The sequence below is a fragment of the Physeter macrocephalus genome, chromosome 14, assembly GCF_002837175.3.
Source record: "Physeter macrocephalus isolate SW-GA chromosome 14, ASM283717v5, whole genome shotgun sequence".
NCBI classification, from domain to species: Eukaryota; Metazoa; Chordata; class Mammalia; order Artiodactyla; family Physeteridae; genus Physeter; species Physeter macrocephalus.
The window spans coordinates 119,445,574-119,459,155 of record NC_041227.1 but is presented as its reverse complement, the minus strand read 5'-3'; the positions used below and the strand labels follow the sequence as shown (position 1 = coordinate 119,459,155).

Below are 13,582 nucleotides of genomic sequence, written 5' to 3'. Positions count from 1 at the left end.
GGCATGTGGGATCTTCCCGGACCGGGGCACGAACCCGCGTCCCCTGCATCGGCAGGCGGACTCTCAACCACTGCGCCACCAGGGAAGCCCAGAAGGACCATTTTTAAAACAAATTCCTAAAATAGGTAAAAGTGTAATTGTTCTGAGTGAAACAGGGTTGGTAAGTTTTAGAGCCAAATCCTCTAGGGGTTCTTGGAAAGTTTCGAAAAGTCTCATATTTAGAGGACCATAATAAATCTGTTAAAATGTGAGTATTATCTAGCTAAATAGTACAGATTTTCTTGAGAAAGAAGACAAAGGTTTTTCTTATCTTTTAGGCTTAAAGGTAACCAACTATCTACTCTAAAGATAGAATCTTGATTATCATTATGTAGGGTAATGGTGAATTGGGAGCTATGTTGGTTTTGAGGCACACTGTTTGGTTTTCACCTTTCCTCATAAATATCAAAAGGAAAAATAGGATCTTTATTTCTTACAGGTTCAGCACGCACTGAAAAAATCTGAGAAGGCTTTGGATACCCTAAACAAAGCCATTGTTATTGATCCTAAGAACCCTCTATGCAAATTTCACAGAGCCTCAGTTTTATTTGCAAATGAAAAATATAAGGTAAGATATATATATGTATCTTAATCATCTCCAACATTGTACTGCTTAAGTTTTGCCCCTTTTTTAATAAACTAAAAGTTATTTATACTTGAATTTTTATCTTAAATAGTCTATTTTCCCCATTTTTAAAAGCTATTAATTTCTTTTTTGTGCCTGTGTGATTTTATTTCTTCATGAGAAGTACTCATGGGAAGGATGGGTGTATGGATATTTCGGAATATATGGTTATCCCTTGAAAAGATTTCCTATGTGGAAAGGCAGTTATCTTAAATGTAAAACCTAAACCATCCTGTTAGGACCAAAATATGCAAACAGATGACAAATGAATGTGTGCATTTTTCAATAGTATTTATTTGAGTATCTGTTATATGTCAGGCACTAGGAATATAGTGGCAAATGAAGCAACCATATTTCCTGCCTTTGAATAGCTTACCATCTAGTACCCTTCTAGAGGGAGAACAGACATTAATCAAATAATCACAAGAATAATACGTAAAGGAAAAGTATACATAGTGAGTTATGAGATCTTATAACAGGGAGACTAGGTAAATCATAAACTATGAATCCAAAGTTTTGATTTTAAGTTCAGGTTACTTTTTAAATAAATTCAGGCTCTTTCTACTAAAAACAGTTAAAAACTTACCAAAAAAATACCCGAAATTTAAGTGCACGGAAAAACTTGGGCTAAATAATCCATTTTAGTAGACTCTTTCCCTAGAAATCTGTTCTTCCAGTACACGTTGAAATTTGCTGAAATCGAAAAATACAAACTTGGTGGTAAGCCCTTAACTTTTTACAAGACTAAGAAAGATATATAAAGGGATTAAATGTATAATTTATTCTTTGTCATTTATTCAGTAATTCTTCTAGTCTTGCTCTGGTTTTCTTTATGAAGAAGTGGATGTCTAATCCTACTGTTCTGTCCTTTTAAAACTTCTTTTAAATCTAATAAACACTTTTAACTTGCTCTTTGAAGTACTATAATTGTAATTCAGCATTTGTTTTCATTTTTTTGCTTCACTGTACTTCTCTAGATATGTGGTCAGGTTTTTCTGTTGAAGGATTTTATTCAATTTATTGTTCTTAAAGCCATTTTAATGCCACCACACCTACCAGGAATGCCATGTAAATCAGCCCCATACTTACTTCAAGAAGCTCATGTTCTAATCTGACCCACTGTCCAGGCCGTAATGGTTATAGTCATTTCTGAGTACCAGCTTGGGGCTTGGCTAAATTATAAGGCCTACTTTGATGCATGGATTAGATACAGGTAGAAAAAGGGCATAAGGAACAGTTACTGATTGCTTCTGAAATGTCTTGCCTCCAAAATGAAAAATTGTGTTAGAGGGCCACCTCAGTCTCTCTGTGGCAAAAACATTGCTAGACACCACCCTATTTAATGTGTTGCGTTGATATCTAGTTGTGTAAGTCTTAAGTCTTTTAGGGCAAAAATGAGAACTCCGGTGCTGTGTTAGACACTATTTCTCAATATTTCTTACTATTTCTCACTATTTCTATTTGCAAGTAGATTATCGGGGGGAGGCATGGTAGATACATGAAATTTTGATAACAATTGTAACATATAGTCATAGGAAAAAACACACATCAGTTCTGAACTGTGTGAACTGTGTGTGGTGTAGAAGTATAGAAGTTTTGGGGTATATTATCTTGATTAAAATTTCTTTAAAGCAGTGATTCTCAAAGTATGGTCTGGGAACTTCTGGTGGGGGTGGTCCCAAAAACCCTTTCAAGAAGTCCACAAGGTCAAAACTATTTTCATAATAATATTTAGATGTTATTTGCCTTTTTCACTTTCATTTTCTCCCCAGTGTACAGTGAGTGGACTGTTTCAAAAACTACTTGATGCGATATCATAACAGATTGAATGCAGAAGCAGATAAGAGAGTCCAGCTGTCTTTTGTTAACCAGAGATTTGCAAAAATGTTAAGCAATGTCACTCTTCTCACTGATTTTTTATTGTTCTGATTAGAAAAATATTATGTTAGTTAACATAACTAGGCCAGATTCCTAACAGTGGGATTGCTGAATCAATGTTTACCTGCAGTTTTTAACTTAATAGATAATGCTAAGTTGTCCTCACACAGAGGTTGCATCAATTTACATTTCTGCCCTCAGTGATGAGAATACCTGATTTCCCTCACTCACGGTAACTTTATGTAACATCAAACTTTTTATTTTTGTCCACTTACTAGGTGGAAAATTGACAGTATCTCATTTGGGGAGCCAGTTTTTTGGGGTTTTTTGTTTTTTATTTTTGGCTGCTTTGGGTCTTCGCTGCTGCGCTCGGGCTTTGCAGCGAGCGGGGGCCACTCTTCGTTGTGGTGTGCGGGCTTCTCGTTGCGGAGCATGGACTCCAGTAGTTGCAGCACGTGGGCTCAGCAGCTGCGGCTCGCGGGCTCTAGAGTGCAGGCTCAGCAGTTGTGGTACACGGGCTTAGTTGCTCTCCGGCATGTGGGAATGGTTATAGTCATTTCTGAGTACCAGCTTGGGGCTTGGCTAAATTATAAGGCCTACTTTGATGCATGGATTAGATACAGGTAGAAAAAGGGCATAAGGAACAGTTACTGATTGCTTCTGAAATGTCTTGCCTCCAAAATGAAAATCAAATTGTGTTAGAGGGCCACCTCAGTCTCTCTGTGGCAAAAACATTGCTAGACACCACCCTATTTAATGTGTTGCGTTGATATCTAGTTGTGTAAGTCTTAAGTCTTTTAGGGCAAAAATGAGAACTCCGGTGCTGTGTTAGACACTATTTCTCAATATTTCTTACTATTTCTCACTATTTCTATTTGCAAGTAGATTATCGGGGGGAGGCATGGTAGATACATGAAATTTTGATAACAATTGTAACATATAGTCATAGGAAAAAACACACATCAGTTCTGAACTGTGTGAACTGTGTGTGGTGTAGAAGTATAGAAGTTTTGGGGTATATTATCTTGATTAAAATTTCTTTAAAGCAGTGATTCTCAAAGTATGGTCTGGGAACTTCTGGTGGGGGTGGTCCCAAAAACCCTTTCAAGAAGTCCACAAGGTCAAAACTATTTTCATAATAATATTTAGATGTTATTTGCCTTTTTCACTTTCATTTTCTCCCCAGTGTACAGTGAGTGGACTGTTTCAAAAACTACTTGATGCGATATCATAACAGATTGAATGCAGAAGCAGATAAGAGAGTCCAGCTGTCTTTTGTTAACCAGAGATTTGCAAAAATGTTAAGCAATGTCACTCTTCTCACTGATTTTTTATTGTTCTGATTAGAAAAATATTATGTTAGTTAACATAACTAGGCCAGATTCCTAACAGTGGGATTGCTGAATCAATGTTTACCTGCAGTTTTTAACTTAATAGATAATGCTAAGTTGTCCTCACACAGAGGTTGCATCAATTTACATTTCTGCCCTCAGTGATGAGAATACCTGATTTCCCTCACTCACGGTAACTTTATGTAACATCAAACTTTTTATTTTTGTCCACTTACTAGGTGGAAAATTGACAGTATCTCATTTGGGGAGCCAGTTTTTTGGGGTTTTTTGTTTTTTATTTTTGGCTGCTTTGGGTCTTCGCTGCTGCGCTCGGGCTTTGCAGCGAGCGGGGGCCACTCTTCGTTGTGGTGTGCGGGCTTCTCGTTGCGGAGCATGGACTCCAGTAGTTGCAGCACGTGGGCTCAGCAGCTGCGGCTCGCGGGCTCTAGAGTGCAGGCTCAGCAGTTGTGGTACACGGGCTTAGTTGCTCTCCGGCATGTGGGATCTTCCCAGACCAGGGCTCGAACCCATGTCCCCTGCATTGGCAGACAGACTCCCAACCACTTCGCCACCAGGGAAGCCCCAGTTTTTGTTTTTAATCATCATATCTTTCTTTTAAATACAAATGCAATTTTCCTATCTGTCTTTTCAATCTCCTGAACCCTTTAGCAGTGGTCAGAAAATTGCTAGATAATTTTAACTCAATTCAGAGGGTTAAATTTTAGGCTCTTCATCATTAATTAAAATGGCAGGTTGGTATTCAAAGCTTAGTGCTGGTGTAAGGGAGAAGGTAAATTAACAGAACTTCAGAGTTGTTCTGCAACTTAGTTTTTAAAACACTTTCATATACAGTGTGATGGAGTTTAGTTATTTTAAAGAAAATGGTGACAAAAGCAAGGTTGTCACCTCCATATTTCACAAAGAATTGTGTGTTTTCAGTGAATTTTGGTGAATTTCTGCCACTTCTTAGTTGCTGTTGTCATAAGTGTTTTCCTTGCATTTTATTTTCACAACAAGAATTAATGCAACAAGGAAGTACGTTATTAAGATCTAGTAAGCTTTAGTTAAGATGATTTGGGAAATTAAATAAAAACACTTGCTTAGTCAAAACTGTACAGTTTTGCTACTGTGTTTTTCTTTGCTTTTTTCAGTCTGCTTTACAAGAACTTGAAGAATTGAAACAAATTGTTCCCAAAGAATCCCTCGTTTACTTCTTAATAGGAAAGGTAAAGATTGGGGCCCTGGTTCTAAACTGTGACTTTCATAACAAATATTAATTTTTGAAGAATAAATATAATATTTTATTGTATAATATCTGTTGGGCAAATTCAACTAGAGCTCTGAACTAATTGCTCTGGAAATAAAGAGTGGATTTAGTTTTAACATTTAGGAAGATGATATCCTAATGAAGAAGCAAGAACACACACCCTATAACCCTAATCCTCCTATAGTTTTGGAAGTGTATTAGCACTTGCAGCCAATGGCCAGTAATGAGTTCATAACTGAGGCTACCTCAAGAAAAGCCCTTAGCTTCCAATTATCAATAAAATACTCAAACATCCCCCAAAAGAAGAAAAGTAATGCCGCTGTGTTTAGTTTGAAAAAATGGCTTGCAAAATTTCCAAGGCCAGACTAGTCAGGATTTTACACAGCAGGCCCCCAGATGCCAGTTGGTTAAGGTAGCTGAGGACAGTGGACAGGTGCTGAGAGTTGATGTAACTCGGTTTAAAATCAGTGTAAATGAATGCTAATCAAGCAGCTTATAGTCCATTTCTTTCCATTATCATTGTTCCAGACAGAGTGAGATTTATTGGAAGCTCACTACCTGAGAGATATAGGCAAGGAATTCTGAAAATAATATCTGAATATATTAAAAGGAACTCAAAAGTTGGTATGAATTCTTTGATAGGATGAAAATGTCCTACTCATCGGAATGAATTTATAGCACATAATCAAGAGCCTAATTTAAATTTAAAATGTTTAGGATTTTATAGCTGAAGCTTACAACTTAATGAAAAATGTAGTGCTGCTGTTTATTTTTAGGTTTACAAGAAGTTAGGTCAAACGCACCTCGCCCTGATGAATTTCTCTTGGGCTATGGATTTAGATCCTAAAGGAGCCAATAACCAGATTAAAGAGGCAATTGATAAGCGCTACCTTCCAGATGATGAGGAGCCAATAACCCAAGAGGAACAGATCAGTGAGTATCATCCATGTGAATTAGGTTTATATGTGGTTATTCAAACTAGAAAGCTAGTGAAACACCACATCAGAGTTGGTAAGATGAAACAGATATTTCTTTATGGCACAGAATAAACATGGAAATTTTTTTGAGTATTCAGAAAGCTACCTTTTGTATAAGGATTTAGGGACTGCTTTTTTATTTTATCTCTAACCATGTTAGATTCTTTATACCAAATGAAATTTTAGGGAAATTGAACAGGGTAGTATAATAACAGCGTGCATATGGAGCCAGGTAACTAGTTTCAGTTCTGAATCTAGTTTGCTGTGTGATTTTTGACAAATCCATTGCTGATTTTTACCTAAGCTTCAATCTATGTAACTAATGCCTGCCTTATCTGCTTCATAGGAACATGGTGGGGGAGAAAAGATGATAGGTGTGACTATGTTGAAAACATTTTAAGTGCTCAGTGAATGAATAATAAATTTGTGCACATTTTAAATTACTGACAGATCTGTAGTAGCTATTCAAATTCTATGTAGCTCTCACAAATCTAAAATCTAAATATATGGCAAATATATTTAAATGAAGAGATCAAGAAAAGAGGAAGGCACAAAGAATTAGATTGATAACTTAAGGCAGTAAATACTCTATCCGTATATTGAATCACTATATTGTACACCTGAAACTAATATAATATTGTAAATCAGCTATACATCAATTAATTAATTAAAAAGCAAAAAATATATATACTCTATTGCTTAATTGAGAATATATCTTAAAATAATTAGTGAGAGCCAAGACTTAATATATTAATATTTTTTAATAAGAGAATTGAGAGACCTCTGAAGAGATAAACTAAGATGGCTTTGTTCCAGAAATATATTTAATTCTATATTTTTGTGAACTAACGGGGACTGTCCCCAAAGTGGAGTCAACAATTGGACGGAATGTCAGAGAATAGTTCTGATTCTTAGGTTAGGAATAGGAATTCATTAGGGAGAGGCAGTTTTAGTAGTTAAAACTCTTAAAGGTTAAATGCAATAAAATAATCTTAGACATGCTATAAAATAAGGAACTTGAATTGCATTTTATTGAAGGATATCAGGATTTTTAAGGGCTTTTATTTAAGGTCTCATCTCTCTGAATATAATAATTTTCTTGTTTTCATGAACCAACAAAAAATATTTGTCAGATATCTTACTGTAGACTTTTGTTTTATTTTTAAAGTGGGAACAGATGAATCCCAGGAGAGCAGCATGACAGATGCGGATGACACACAACTTCATGCAGCTGAAAGTGATGAATTTTAACTTCTGGAAATCAAGACTTTTGCAACTGGATGTGTGACTAGTGCTGACGTGTTTCTTGTCCTTCCATATACTGAGTCTTCACTCTTGAGCCAGCAGTGTCATCATCCATCACTTATACCCTGAGTGTGCCCCTTTCATTGGACCCTGACTGTACACAGAATGAAAGGCAGTGCAATATTTAGCTGCTAACAAGACTGGCTCTTTCACCAGTATGAATGACAATTTAGGGGGTAGGGTGGGAAACTTTCTTTTCTTTTTTTTCTTTAATCTCCCTTTGTTGGAAAACTATCATGGAAGGAAGAGTTTTGTTTTATCTTGAAGGAACCATTAGATATGGAAAATGGTGATGAACCAGAATCTCTTGGTCGTTTTTCCAAAAATTTGTTTTTACTTGGTTCTGTTCCTGATAAACAGAGTGACTGACCTTCATTTCTAGGTTCTTCAAGAATGGTGTTAGCAAGTGCCAGATGGAACAATAAAAGACATTGCCTATAACAGAGTAACTTGATTGCCAAGGAATGTAAATTACCTTAAGCTTGCAGTGTCTCCCATAAACAAATATAATGGGCATATTGGAATTCATATGTAGGAATCAATATCCCTCCATACAATGTACACTTACTTTTGGCAAGAATACTTTATGTCTAACCAAGAATTTTAATTTATTCATCTTGCTTCAAAGTGTTGATCATTGTTGTCTAGGTGTTACAAACTTTAAAATTGGTCCTTACCATATTGCCTCTTCTCTTTGCGCTCTGTGGGATCACCTTTAACATTCAGAAATGATAGAAAGGTTGCCCACTGAAAAGCCAAAAAAAGGCTCTTAATAACCATTTAAGTTCACCAGAAGAATCAAAATGAGAACACTAAATGGAAAGACTTTAAGAGATCATGATAGTGAAAGCCTTAATACAATCAGAATCCTACCATAACCTTGAATCTATATTTGTTAAAGACAGTATCCCTCTGACTTTTCTAAGTGTTTAAGCAGGGTGCAAGAATGTGTGGTTACCTTCAGTTGAGGTCATTTCCATTCTTTTCAACTCTCTGCTTCAAATTATTTTCAATAGTGTGAGTCACCAAAACATTTACTGAGAGTGATTGGGTTTAGGATATTAGAAATTCTTAGCTGAAAAAAAACCCCCGCTCTTACGAAGGAGAGGAGTTCTCTTTTGAGTTTGTCATAATATAGGTTGATGTCTTTGGGGAATGACCATAATTTTAAAGACCTAATTATGCATAATGAAATGGGAATTATTGGAATTTCACAGTAACCAATTTAAAGTCTTAAATTGTGTATCTCCTTTATTGTAATGTATTGAAATTTTTAGAGAAACTTTAGTTAACATTTTATTAAGTGCCAACGTCAGAATATAACAAATTTATAGTTTCTTATGAATGACAGGCCTACAGTTATTGTTTTGGATTATTTGATGAAGGACAAACTTATCTACTGGTTACCTGTATTTGTTAGTCAAGCTGTGAAAATAAGGTGGATTACAGAAGATAAGAAAAAGATTTTAGCCTGTAGACTCAGTAATTTTCTATCATTTACTATTAATCTGCTGATTTGAATGTGGCTTAGATACCGTTACAATCTAATTCAAGTCAAAGTCTTAGATTAGGTATTGGGTGCCAGAGAGGTGTTTAACAAAATTTTCTACCTAAATCTATATATGTGCTGCCTAAAAAAAAATAATTTATAAGAAAAAGGAAAGGTTGTGAGTAAACAAATATCATTAAAAATTCCCAAAGGCTAGCACTTGGATTCTAACAAATATTCCATTTTTATCCATTAGTTCTGTAATATTTAATTTTATATTCTTTTATTTTTTTAATTGGCAAATCATAAGCCAGCTGTATAACAGTATCAAATATAGAGTTTCATAGAAAGCTTTGAACTGAGCTCTTTGTTACAAAGCTTGGAGAAAGCTATGCTCAGAAAACAATTTGCTGATGTATAATTAGTTATTTTTTGTAGTAGGAATTTATGTCCTGTGCCAGAAGTAAGTTTCTGGTACTAATTTTGAGACCAAGGATAAAAGGATAGTTGTGGAAGGCACAGCATGGCAATGGTTGGCTGAGGGATAATCAGCCTAAGCTTGACCTGATTGCATTTTCCTCACACCTCTACTTTCAAAGTCATTTAGGTATTTGAAGCCTTATTTCCCACCTATTTACTGTTTCTGGCTTTCTCTTTTCTTTTTTTCTTTCTTTTTTGTTTGGAATGGAGATAAACAACCAGAAGAAGATATGCATTTTGATCAGGCAAAATGTTTGCTTCAAATTTCAGAAGTTATTTTGAAGGAAATCAGAAATACTAAGTACTTTGATGTCCTGGTTTCTCTTTAAGCTTTTCACACGTGTGTATACACACACACACACACACACACACACACTCTCTCTCTTGTTCAGAAGTTATGTTGTGGCATTGGATATTTTCCCCCTTGGAAATGGTTCTTAACTCTGGGATTTTAGAAGTTTGGAAATATTTTTTCAAGAGAACAATGGTACTCAAAATAATGAAAGGTGGTCCTACTTTTTCTGTATTTCATTACTTTAAAATTTTTATTTTTTCCAAGAACTGCAAGTGACATTTGAACCATGCTGCTGTTGTACCTTAAACAAAAACTCAGTGATAACCAGTATTTAGTCTATTAAAAATGCTCTTTTTGAAGAAAAAAGTTTGCAAGTCTCTGTTTAGCCAGAGTATAGTATGGGTCTTCACAAAAAATATGGTGACCTGTTTTCTTTGTGAAAACCTAGGAAAATGCAAGTGTGGGTGTGATGTGTGTGTTCTATTTGCATTGAAACAATGTAATTTTGTGTCTTCTTTTTGCTTTTCCTGACTTATTTCGGAAATTGTACAGTCTTGGGGGGGGAAAGTCTTTTCTGTTAATATATTTGCAATTCATTAAAGGATATGGAAAATCCAAATAAATTACTTTTGAAAGCAAATTTATAATCAAGTCATTAAAGCTATATAAGAGCTGTGCCATCTGTATTTTTATAGTAAGGCACAGCAAAAATAGTGAAAGATTACAGTTTTATGTTCCACAAAAGGCTAGGGCAATGTTTCTCTATTTTTTTTTAACTTACACCCTCTTCTAATATATATATATATATATTTTTTTTTTAAACTCACACCGTTTTTTTAGTATTATTTGGAATGTCAAAATAAATATTGTGACCAAAAAATGGTAACTTTTAGAATGTATTTTTCCCAAACTACAAAAGTCCCTTGCCAGCAGCTGCTACTTTGTGAGTCAACTGCTTATTATTCTTTAATCATGTGATTTCTGAAATTCCTTTAAAAGGGACACACAGTTTTTTTGTTCTAATTAGAATCAATTTTAAATATCAAGATCTGAAAGAAGTAAAATATAGAAACCAAATTTTACTCTAGTTTGATATCTTGGAAAAAGAGTAGAGAGCTGAAGGGTTTTGTTCAGACTTGAAGAAAGGGTAGCGATAGGGGAAAAGACATAAAGTGAGGTGTGCTGGGCAGGTGAGAGGGAATGACTCAGACCGTAACCTTCCCTAGGACCAGCCATTTGCTGTTAGCAGGGCAGGGATAACTAGAAGTGTAGGTAGGAAGTATTCTTTGGTTTGTTTAGCCTCTAATTAATGGTTCATGAAGGTTCAGAAGTGCAAACTTTGCTAAATACTTATGTTTAGTGAGTTATTGCCATGTGTACTGTGTTACTACCTTGTGTACAGTATTTTCAGTCCTGAACCCTATAAGGTAGGTGCTACTGCATTTTACAAAAGAGAAAACCAAGACTCAACTATTAAATGATAGAGCTGGACACTTTTGGCATTTGTGTATGTTCAAAAACCTTTTACTTAGTTTTGGACTTCTCTGGAAGTTTCAGATCATATCTAATGTTAACTCTCAAGTGTCCTTCCTAGCATTTTGACATTGAGTATCACAGAAGTTCGGGTTTTACAAAGGAAACTTTATTACTAACTGTAGATTTAAATCTATTATATGCTTAGTCCTTGGAAGGGGCTTTTATGTGTATCCTGCCTCTGTACTTTTCACACTGAAACTGAAAGCTGTATCCCTTTCTTGAGTAACTAGAATTTGCTTTAAAGTGGGAAATTTTAAGTCCTTGATTTTCCTTCCATTCTTACTTTTTTATTATTATTACCAATTTCCCTTAACACAAGCATTCTTTTTATTCAACACCCTCAAAATGGAATTTTCAATTTGAGGCTAAAAGCTGTATCTGAGAAGAAAATTCAAATGCATAATATGCATCCCTGGGGTTGGAATAAGAAAAAGAGTAAGTAGCAGTGGGAGCAAAGAAGTAGAATTAAGGTTTCTAATCATGTATTTTTATTTTTATTTTATTTTATTTTTTTTTGCGGTACGCGGGCCTCTCACTGTCGTGGCCTCTCCCGTCGCGGAGCACAGGTTCCGGACGCGCAGGCTCAGCGGCCATGGCTCACAGGCCCAGCCGCTCGGCGGCATGTGGGATCTTCCAGGACCGGGGCACGAACCCGTGTCCCCTGCATTGGCAGGCAGACTGTCAACCACTGCACTACCAGGGAAGCCCTAATCATGTATTTTTTAAAAGCACTAGGCTGATACCTAGGACATGTAGACTTTGCCCCTTAGTTGCTGTGTGACCCTGAACAATTAAACTTTTTTTCTCATCAATACAAAGAAGATCAGATCTACCCTTATCCCACAGAGGACTGAGGATCATATGTGTTAAAGCATGGAAGTGCTTTGTAAAACTAAAGCACGGTAAAAATACAAATACAAGTGGTATTATCAGGGTGGAGGTGATGTTATAGAAACATCACAAACAGACACACATATATACACATATACTATATACTATACATATAATCTGACATTTTATATCCTGCAACCCCTGAACGAGAACTTACAACTATATTGGCATAACTATCTGCAGATCACTCCAAATAACATGTAGTCTGAGGTGTTAGATTTTTCTCAATACTTTGTGAGTTAATACATCACTGGGCAAGGTGCTACACAAGGATAAAAATTCATCAGTTCTTAGTTTCCTAATAATGAAAAGACTTGATTGGGTAAAGGGATTTCTTTGTATATAACAGCACTCCTTAAACTTAGGCCAGTTTGCAGCCCTTATACCAGTCGATGCTATAAATCTGTGCCCATAATCATTTGCATATCTTGAAAAATGCTAGCATTTATCTGCTTTTATTTAGGATTTATGGATCACTTTGATATAAGAATAATCTCATTTCATCTTTACAGCCTTATAAGGTAAGGCATGTATTACCTGTTTTATACAAGAGGAAACTAAGTCTTAGAGAAACCAAAGCATTTGCAAAAAGAGGAAAATCTTTCCCAGGAACAGCTTGGCACACATTTGCTTACATATTTTTGGCCAGGACTGGGTCAAATAATCATCCTTAGCTGCAAGGGATACTTGGTAAATTTTAGAATCTGGTAAAAGGGACTGGGTTCGCCATGACTGGTTTAGATACATTGTGATCTGTGTTTGGACCCAGAGATTTTGTTAGCAAAGAAGGGGGAATGGCTGTTGGCTTAGCAGCCAAGAGCACCTACCACACTGCTGTAGAGAGGGTAACGCTTTTTGTCAGTTTATCCTAAAAACTTAGTGAACTTTTTCTAAGAATTTGTAGGGTTTCTATTTGAGCAGGGAATTCCTGACATTAATTCCTTTTTAATCCTTGTGTAAAATACCTCATTTCTTTTTTCTTTTTAATTGCTATGGCTGGGATCATAATATCAAGCACTCATTGTTTTATTCCGAGTCTTAAAGAAAATGCATCTTAATTTTCTCAAACTTTCAACTCGATATAATCTAAAACCACTAATGTGCAATATGTTCCCTTTGTTAATCGCATTGCCAATTCCAACACAACTCTCACTTCAACTACCTTTTATAACCATTGATAATTAAGATACCTCCTTTCCATCGCTAGTTTTCAATGGTTAACATCGTGACTGGGTGCTGAAATGTATGTCTGATAAGAAAAAAGCATATTGAGACTCCTAGGGCTGGAAAACAATGGCACTTATTAACCTGATTACAAATCTGTCCCTCTCCCAAAACAACCATAAAATCAAGTAGAACAAAACTGTACATGGTTCATGCCTTTTTTTTTTTTTTTTTTTTTTGCGGTACGGCGGGCCTCTCACCGCTGTGGCCTCTCCCGCTGCGGAGCACAGGCTCCGGACGCGCAG

At 35.8% G+C, this 13,582-nt stretch overlaps 1 protein-coding gene across 10 annotated transcripts in view; it reads left to right on the top strand.

Moving 5' to 3' along the window:
• CDC27 (cell division cycle 27) overlaps positions 1 to 10,326 on the top strand; it is a 61,823-nt gene extending 51,497 nt beyond the window's left edge. For 7 of the 10 annotated variants that reach the window (XM_007100230.4, XM_024130039.3, XM_007100227.4 and 4 more), the window contains exons 16-19: positions 479 to 607; positions 5,025 to 5,099; positions 5,917 to 6,073; positions 7,286 to 10,326. In XM_007100230.4, coding sequence (XP_007100292.1) covers positions 479 to 607; positions 5,025 to 5,099; positions 5,917 to 6,073; positions 7,286 to 7,368 — 444 coding nt within the window. In that variant the 3' untranslated portion in view covers positions 7,369 to 10,326. The remainder of the gene's footprint in view (positions 1 to 478; positions 608 to 5,024; positions 5,100 to 5,916; positions 6,074 to 7,285) is intronic. The other 3 variants (XM_028498254.2, XM_028498256.2, XM_028498255.2) reach the window with 1 other exon arrangement.
• Positions 10,327 to 13,582: the final 3,256 nt, after the last annotated feature.